We start from the raw sequence: 9,672 nt of genomic DNA on the forward strand, positions 1-9,672 counted from the left end.
GCTCCCAGTACTAAGAGTTATAATTATAGTCTTGCTTCTCCATATCCCAGGAGAATCTCTGACTGATATGAGTATTTCTTATACCCTTTAGATCTAAATGGTTTCTAAATTTCTATTATGATTCAATCATTGACTCACTAATAGATAATGGTGGATTTATTTTTAATATGATTGTTCTTTTAAGTTTGGAGACTACCAGCTCCTACTGTAGTTATAGAAGGGGAAGCATTCACCCTATATTTCCTTTATAAATTGTATTTCAAGATCAATGTTTTCTTCTTAGAATTGGAAATGCAGATCCCTAATAAAATAGTGGATCTGTGCCTGAGCTTCGATGGAGACAAAAAACACTGTGCAGAAGTGTAGTGGGAAAGCACAATGGGGACTTGGGCCAGCGTTACTGAATACATTTGATCATTCTAGTCCCACCAGACTGAAATATTTGTGACGTTGGTCACATGCTTGTGTGAGGCAGTGGGCATATGGAACCCCCTGGGAAAAGAGAAAAGTTAATTAACCATCTCCAGGAAACTATCAATTCCCTGAAAATGCAAAGAGTAAAGGAACATTGTAAATGCTGAGTGATATTAGGAAGTCATCAGCTAAATCTGGATCGTGGGATTATTGATTTTGATGAAAAGCCTGTTGTCTCTCACAAGTAATTAAGTTAGGAAAGGAAAGGAGATTTGATTATCGGGTTTTTTTTTAACATTTTGTTATTTTCTTTCATCTTTCAGTATATTTTGGTCATATCCTTTCCCTCCCCCAAGTCCTCCCAGGATTATTTAATTATTAACTATTTTGTCTGCATGTATGCCTGTGTGCCACACGCTTGCCTGGGTGTCACACACTTGCCTGGGTGCCTCACGCTTGCCTGGGTGCCACATGCTTGCCTGGTGCGTGTAGAGACCAGAAGAAGACACTGGATTCCCTGGAACCATATTGTTGAGATATCATGAGTCATGCCTAGATTTTCCTGTCAGGTCTAGAAATGGCTCCCAACTGACATCCCATCCCTCTGCTCCTCAAATCTTCCTGCCCCATCTTCAAGGTGTACCCTGAGACATAGGTACAGGGGTTATGTTGAATATTCGCAGCCATGTTAAGGGTACAGTAAAGAGGCAGTGAGTCCTCTCATACATCTAAGGAGCCACCATCCTGCATCACCAAACATTGTACATCTTACCAAGCTGAAACTCCATCACCGTTCACCCACCCCTCTACCCATTTACGCCTTCTCCCAGCTCCCACCAACTGCCATACTAATTTCCATCTCTGAATTTGAAAGGCTTATTTAAGGGTAGTCTTTTGAACCTGTTTTTTTGGAATGGAAACAGGAGTCTCTTTGGAACTTTCCCAGTGGAGAAGGGAACCTCATGGTACTTGAAGGCATTATTTGTAGATAAAGAAACAATAGACAACCCCCACTGACTCACTATGTTCATCACATCTTTTGTAGGCAGAGAATTTTTTGTGGGCCTTTCCAAAAGGACAAATCAACGAGGTGCTGAAATCTTGGCTGATACTTTTAAGGTAGGTGAAGTACCATTTATGCCTGGCTCAGAGTAATTGCTTGATAAATATTCATAGCCCCATTGAATCAATATGCCATGAGTAATTGTGTTTATATTTCACCAGCTTTACAAAATTATTCTTAGTATTTGTACATTTACTAGACGTTTTAAAGACTGTTAAATTCAAGTTTCTCTGTAATTAAGATCCATTGAGCCCTCTCAGGAACAAGAAACTTAGTATATTCATTCTGGCTTTTCCAAGTGCATAATCCTACAAACACCAGCACATGTTTCTGACAAAAAAGGTGAAGTCTGGAGACCCAGATATGTCTAATACAAATGTGATTTTCAGATTAGAATCTGGGGAATCTTCTCTACTGTGTGCTTACAGATATGCACACTCACACACACACACTCATTCACACACTCACATACTCTCACACACACACACTCACAAACACACATACTCACACACTCACATACACACTCACTCACACACACACACACACACACACACACACACACTAGTCCGGAAGCTCTGTTCCCTTTGAGAGTGTGAAGCTCTGGCTGATCCAGTGTCCACAAGGATGCAAACAACCCTCCCAGAGTAGCGCACTCCACAGGCCGGCCAGCCAGCAGAGCTGGTAACACAGCCAACTCTGGAAGGAAATGGCTTTCCTCTTACAAAGCCGTCTTGGTTCAACTGGAAACACCAATACCTGTGAGTCAGGTTCCCCGATCCCCCTGCTTTTCTCACTGCGATTGGCAACCTTCAAAAGAGCAAGCATGATTCAGGCAGTTTTCCAGCAGTCTTGAGAATTACTCTGTAGTAACACTGTGTTTCCTTGTGTTTCCTTCTGTCTGTCTGCATAGGACTACGCAGTCTCCACAGTCCCTGTGGCCGATTCTTTGCATTTAAAGAGTTTCTGCAGCATGGCCGGGCCCAACCTGATTGCAATAGGGTCCAGTGAATCTGCGCAGAAGGCCCTCAAGGTAAACACAAAACTGTGTTCCAAGGTGCTACAGGCTGTGCCTGGCCACAGGCTGGACACCAGGCAGGGTGGCGAGTCCAGAATGGATGGGCACATAAGACACCTGTAATATGCTCTGTGTGCTCTGAACCTCATAAGGAGCTAAGGACTCCCAAGTGTGGAGAGAGCTCTTCAGTGGCAAACCATTCTTTAAACACCAAATTCATCATTTCTAGCCAGGGATCTTTGTAGCGCTTGCTCTGTCTTAGCACACTAAGGGCTTGCAACAATGTTCCCATCCTTTTGCCGTGTGTATACTACTTCACAATGGACTTGTAGAAGGTTGAGATTCAGAAGAACCTGTAAAACTTGCCTTCTTCCCTTTTATTTAGAATGATAAATTTTACAACAGGAAATGCCCCCACTTTCTAGGTGAAGCTAAGGAAATCCCAGGAATATTATGCATTTCCCAGGTCATGGAGCTACACCTAGAGTGGAAGTCATGGAAGATACGGCTTTCCATTGTTGCCATGTGTCCCCTTGGATAGTATATCTCTAGCCAGTAGCTTCAACCATGGGAAACTACCTGCAGGCTCTGTAAGAGTAGAGACCAGGTTACAGTCTGGTCCTGTCTGGCCCTTTGTGGAGCTTAAACATATTCCTGATGAGGGGTAGGGTAGCATTGTCTACTTTTGGCTTATAAACTAGATGGAGTGCTCTGCTGAGGTTACAGTGCGGGCACCAAATGGTCTGGTACAGCAGCCCTTTCCTCTGAGGGCGTCCATCATGCCAACATGCATGACTTATCTACAAAGCAAAAACCAAAGACTTCTTTTAAGCAGAGAGCGAGGACGAGGGTGAGCTGTGAGCCCTAGGACACACCATGGATTACTTTGCTTATTTGAATCTTTCTTCTTCCTCAGCTAACCCAGGTACAGTTTAAGGATGGAGCGGATTCCCCACTATGGAATTTGCAGCTCCAGCCTTTCTTTTTCCCTAACTGTATCTTTGACAGCATTTGAATCAAGGGCTTTTAGCAGTTGTTATCTCCCGAGTTGGGTTTGTATTAGAGTGTCTCTCTGGTTTCCTTTAGAGTATGCCTTTTGTTTCGCTTCATCTGGAAAACTGTGTCAGCTTTCTGTGTGCAGAAAAGATAATGTCTTGAAAGAAAGCATTTGATGAATGGTGCTATGCAGGGACCAGGAAGATGCTATTTCTCCTTGGGGAGTTACTGTGGTATCTGTCCATAACAGTCGAGTTGGTCTGCACATGTTTGGAATTGATTATAAGGGAACGGGACCGTAAGCTAGCTTATTCCAGGCCTTTGTGCAAATGAGCACAAAGAACCCCTTCTAGACAAAGTAGGAAATGTAGCCTTTTATGCCATTCTGAGTAGACTAGGTCCCTAATTCCAACGGCGTGGCGATCACTGCCTCAGCAGGTGCTGACTCCATCTTGAGAAACTGACACAGCAAAGGAAAAGATAATATGATTTGGCTAGTTATATGGAAAAGATTCTAATAGCTGCTCAAATGCCAAAGGAAAGCAGAGAACTCCCTCATAGCCATCAGAGAAAGCCCGATGGAAGAAATGGGACTAGACTTGGGTCCAAAACAGTGAGTAGCATTTGTTGGGGTGGGATTCAGTGAGAGAGTGCCCCAGGTGGTGATATAGTATAAGCTTAAACTGAACAAAGTGTGTTCATGAGATGTGAGCAGCTTGACATACTAATGAAGTGTTTTCTTGCCAGCCTCTGGCTGGATCAGGTAAGATCTAAGGATGTAGCAATTCAGAAATGAAGAAGAGAAAGTTGTCACAGAAAAGAGTCTGGGTATCTCTATGTTTCTCCTTCAGAGATGCTGGACCAACACACCTCTTACCAAAAATGCTAATCATTTGCATTTTCTCAATGGGAGACTAAGACCTCACAGCCAGAAAAGAGGAGCATTGATGAGCTAGCAAAAACAGACAACCAAAAAAACGGGTCTGCATCCTAATTCCAATTGTATGTTAGTGTGTGTTCCATTTTCCTTCATCCAGCCCTTCCTGTTGACAAGTTCTGTTCTTAGAACATTCTGTGGAGACTTCATAGTCCTTCCTGCAGAGCTTATCTGGCTATTAACAATGATGTCCATTCTCCACCTGAAACCTTCTGTGTCAGAAGCTATAAATAGCCCTGGCTAGCTCCAAGGGAGTTCTGTGAGATCATAGTTTCCATCAGCAAATGTACTATCTAAACCATGGGCCTGTGGAGTTGGTGAATGTCCACCTGCCTTGTTCCTGACATCAAAAAGTGTCCTTGTACTTTGTAGTGAGAGCATGACAAACTCAGCTGGTGGATAATGAGGTCTCCCACAGAGGATGGTCTGAAGTCAGACACAGGGGCCAGTGACATTCACATTCAGGTGACCTGAGATGCTCATTTACTCGAGAACAACTCCCTGTACAAAGCTGCCAACACAATTAATAAAGGGATAAGTCCTACTATTGGCATGGAGATGCACATACTGGTGCAAACATTCAGGAGGAGGGCTAGAAACACTACACCATTTACAAAAGCAGAAGCATCCTTGACATCTTGTTCCCCATATTGTGGATAGAAAGACTGAGGTTGGATGAGATACATATTTTGAGTAGAATCTTAATCCTCAAGGATCTAATTTCCTAGGTCTTGGATCTCCTTTCCTTGATTTTCCACTGTGTTCAATGGCCTCCTGGTGTTGTGACAAATACCTGAGATAAATCTGCGTAAAAGGATTCAAGTCTCATGGTTTTAGTGGCTTCAGTCCATGGTCATTTGACCTATGGTAAGCCAACACCATGGAAGGAGCACACGGCGCAGCTTAGCTTCTCACCTTCTGACAGTATGAGAGTGGCGACAGCAAAAGGGGCAGAGGACCCAGACTCTTTCACAAGGCACAGTCTTAGGGTGATCTAACTTGCTCACAGTAGGCCCTACATCCTAAAAGTTCCATAACTTCCCTGTAGTGACCTCTGATACATGAGCCTTTGGGAAACATTCAGAATCAAAGCATAGCTCTGTCCCTGCTCAACGGCCATTCTTTTTCTATTAAAACCTTTTCTAATTATTTTTTAACCAGAGATTTGTTCTGCTGAACTCCCTAGTGTCCCCTTTCTCCAATTATTTCTGCTATTGATTTGTTTGTTTGCTTGCTTGTTCATGTACATGATTGGTTTTGCCAGTATCCAGAATTTGACTGGTTTCAAGGAAGGTGTAAGTTCGTTTCCTGATACCATTTTTCTTCACCAACCTTTTTGTCTCTGTTCAACATTTTGTCTGTGACTTCTAAAGAAGCCACAGCTCCTGGGGTATTTTTTTACAGGGCAAATTATTCAAACAGAGGTGAATTGTTCCTTCCGGTGCCACGTAGGAAAGCTTTCCTTATCTATTACTCCTCTCTAATATCTGTTTCTTCTGCATCTGAAACCTCACTTCATATATTCAGCTTGAAGCTGAGGCCCCAGGGGGTTGTGAATAATCTTGCTTTATTTGAAATGCTTTGCCATGGGTTCTGATCTAATCTTAGTTAACATACATGGACATCACACATATCTAGATTGTGGTGAGACTGAGATCTTGGTTTGAAATAACCCCTTCTTTCTAAAGTTTAGCCTGGGTAAGTGTTGCAGAGACTCGATCAGACTATGAATCCAGAGATTGTGTGTTTTACAAAAAAGAAAAGAAAAAGCTGTTTCTAATTGTGGTGTGACTCAGCCTTAGCACACACCTTTAATCTCTTTAGCTGGAATATAGATAAACCCATAGTACACACATTTAATCCCCAACAATGAAGGTAAACTTAGTTTGTAGAAGGAAGCACCCATGTTTGAAAGTGATGTCTAATTGAATGGCAGACAAAGTGACAAATCAGAGAAGATTTGACACAATAGGATATGCCAACTGTAATGAAAAGAGAGAAAAACAAACTAAAGAAAGAGCAGTAAAGAGAGAGGAAGGAGGCAGTTTTACCAGGAGAGTTTTACAGAGTCAGTTTGAAAAGAGAACAGCTAGACATAGGTAAAGACAGAATGAGCCAGAGAACAAGAAAGAGCCAGAATATTAGAACATATTGCTAGAGTTAGTTTGAGGTCAAGTGGAGCAATTTAGTTAGAAGCCAAGAGAAGCTAGATTGAATCAGTCAGCTTAGAAAGGAGTTTGAACCAGAACGTCTGAGTTGAATCAGCCAGCCAGAGATCAAAAAGAAATAGGAAGGGGTGAGCTTATTCAGCAGTAAGTCTCAGAGGCTAAAAACTTTCTAGGTCTAGGTAAGATTGTACAGAGGGTAGAAGCTTCCAGGACTAGACCTAGGTTAGCAGATGGAGGCAGTGAGTTTCAGAGATGACAATTATTACAGGAGAATAAAAGTTACTTTAACAGGTAAGATGAAGCCAGTTGGTAATTTCTCAACCTTTGGTTGCTACAGTACTGGAAGATAACAGTACTGTAAGAAGATAACATACTGGAAAAGGGCCTTTTCAAAAGAGGGGTTCTTTATTGGCCCTGCTGGCCTGCTTTGTAAAATTTAATTTGTTAGGGAAGTGGTCCATCTGTTTTGTTGGTATATCAAGTGGTGTCTATTATCTCTATTCTTCAATAACCTGTTGGAATGCACTGAAGCTAGAGACACATTGACTTAAAAATCTGAGCTTCTCTTCCAGCAAAAGATTGGATTAAAAAAGAGGGGGGCACCCATATGGTACCTCACCTGGGCCGAAGCTCACTCATAAAATCTGGGGAAATATTAGGCCATACCCAGGAATCCAAAGTCCATAGTAGCATGTTAGTCCTGAAGGCCCTGTTTTCTAGTGTTTGGTATTGGAAGAGTTTGGTATTGTTGGCTTCAGTATTATCAAATGTCATCCTAGATGATCTAATTGCATCTTAGGGGTCAAGTCTTCTGAGGCATTAGGAATTGGTTGTGTAAATCCACCATGCATTGTTGTTCCATTGAGTCAGTCTAGGTCTCTCAGAATCACTTGGGGCTGCCCATAGTAACACTAACATCCTTCCAAGGAAGCACATAATTTGGGAGAGATGTTGAAAAACCCTTGGCATCGTTCTTAAGATTATCAAAGAAACTACCTAGATCCTGCTTGATCTGCTTGAGGTCATGTATAGAGAGATGTCATTGAGCATGAACATGTCCATATTCTATATCATGTTCTTAGACAAGGCTCATCCAAACAAAGGAAATGAATAAAGGAATAAAGGAATTTGGATTAATAAAGGAATTTGGATATGGGACATCGGAATGCACTGGACTACATTTCCAGTAGGTGGTGATATTGCTAAAGGCTTTATTTCTTCTAGTTTACCCGGAGGAGAGAGTATCTCTCAGTTGAGGGTATTTAATTTTATTTATGTCAGGCAGTGGTAGCACATGACTTTAATCCCAGTACTTAGGAGGCAGAGGTACGTGGATCTCTGAGTTCGAGGACAGCCTGGTCTTCAGAATGAGTTCCAGGACAGCCAGGACTACATAGAGAAACCCTGTCTCACAAACAAAACAGAACAAAACAAAACAAAACAAAACAAACACAGAAGTCTAAATGTCCACCCTTTTATGAGGGCTATTACCTTTTTATCTAGTTTACATGATTAGAATAAATCTAGGTCTTGCGGTGAAGCAGCCAAGGTTTATATAAAGCTCCCACCCAGTTGTTTGTGATGTGAATCTAATTGTCGATTAGTATGGAAAAGCACTCCCTTCTGAACAAGGCATGGCCACTGGACTCAGGAACTCACAGCACAGAGGTTACCTGAACAAGATGGCACCCATCAGCATTCCGCCACAACTGGGAAGGAGTGCGTTTGTTAGGCCCGAGTTACGGGATTGTTGGCAGTAAGTGGTGGCTGGGGTATGAGAAATGGTTATGTAGCCACTCTCAAGATGCCCCATGCTCCAGTAGATAACTCCCATTCGTCCTCATGCAAGCAAGCCTCCTTGACCTCAGTGGCTCACAAAAAAAGCAAGATATGAAGACAGGAAGGGAGCATGCTATGGTGAAGAGGTGCGGCACAACTAAGAAGAGAATGAGAGAGAGCAGAGGTGCGGCACAACTAAAGAGAATGAGAGAGAGCAGAGGTGCGGCATGACTAAGAAGAGAATGAGAGAGAGCAGTAGACAGCGGAAGTGAGCAAAATATTATATGTAAGAAAGTCAAAGGATTGTAAGATTTTAAAATAGTGATGATGTTAATTCAGTTTTTAACCTGTCTTCTTTCTCTCTGATTATGTTGTGGCCATGTGGTTTTTTATAAAAGAAAAAAAAAATCAAACTTTTTTTTCTAAGGTTTAGGAATCAGTTTTGTTCCGATTATGAATGCTACATCAGAGAGGGAGATTGGAGATTGAAAGGAACTGGAGGGCAGCCGCCCATCTGGAAGAGAAGGAGTATAGGGGGTTTATGGAGGTGTTCTTTTCATTTGAGACCTGTTAAAATGCCAGTGAAGAATTGGAGCATGCTTACCCCTTTGTGGGGGACCCTAGGAAGCAGGTATAGCATTTCAGAATTGTCTTGGCTGACGAAGAGAGACTATGTGCGTTCTTTCAAATTTCCCTGAACTCCCTGCTACGAGTATGAATGTACTTCCCGAATACAGCATGAACTTCCTTCCTGCAAGCAACTGGAGAGATTGAACTGAACATCTTGCTGAGGGCGAGATCATATCATCAATATCATGCAGAAAAATGGTAACTTTACCACACGGTGATAATGATATCCTGTCACTGGAAAAGGGGACATTTCAGAAATTAGTAACAAGCCATTACATTGGGCCCAGAAATTTAAAATGAAGGAAAGTATATTGAAGTCCCCAAAATAAATGTGTGATCTAAGAAAAGTGGGGTTTTTATGGAGACGTCATGGTGACAGAAGATAAGCAGACTAGTGTCAACTTCAAGCCTGAACCAATCCAAAAAAAAAAAGTTAGAAAATTCAAAGAAGAGAATGCTATAATTGGGTCTTATGCTAACAACAAAAAAAAGAATAGCCTCTTGAAAGAGGCCGTAAGGGCATTCTACCCAGGCCTGAGGATGCCATGAGAGCACAGGCATTCTACCCAGGCCTGAGGATGCCATAAGAGCACAGGCATTGGTACCGAGGCCTGAGGATGCCATGAGAGCACGGGCATTGGTACCCAGGCCTGAGGATGCCATGAGAGCA

General features: G+C 42.3%; 1 protein-coding gene across 1 annotated transcript in view; it reads left to right on the forward strand.

Annotated features, from left to right (window-relative positions):
• Ddah1 (dimethylarginine dimethylaminohydrolase 1) overlaps positions 1 to 9,672 on the forward strand; it is a 133,192-nt gene that overhangs the window by 98,058 nt on the left and 25,462 nt on the right. The window contains exons 3-4 of the mRNA XM_031375753.1: positions 1,460 to 1,533; positions 2,388 to 2,507. Of these exons, the coding sequence (XP_031231613.1) occupies positions 1,460 to 1,533; positions 2,388 to 2,507 (194 nt within the window). The remainder of the gene's footprint in view (positions 1 to 1,459; positions 1,534 to 2,387; positions 2,508 to 9,672) is intronic.

Source organism: Mastomys coucha, unplaced genomic scaffold (genome assembly GCF_008632895.1).
Source record: "Mastomys coucha isolate ucsf_1 unplaced genomic scaffold, UCSF_Mcou_1 pScaffold16, whole genome shotgun sequence".
Lineage (NCBI taxonomy): Eukaryota > Metazoa > Chordata > Mammalia > Rodentia > Muridae > Mastomys > Mastomys coucha.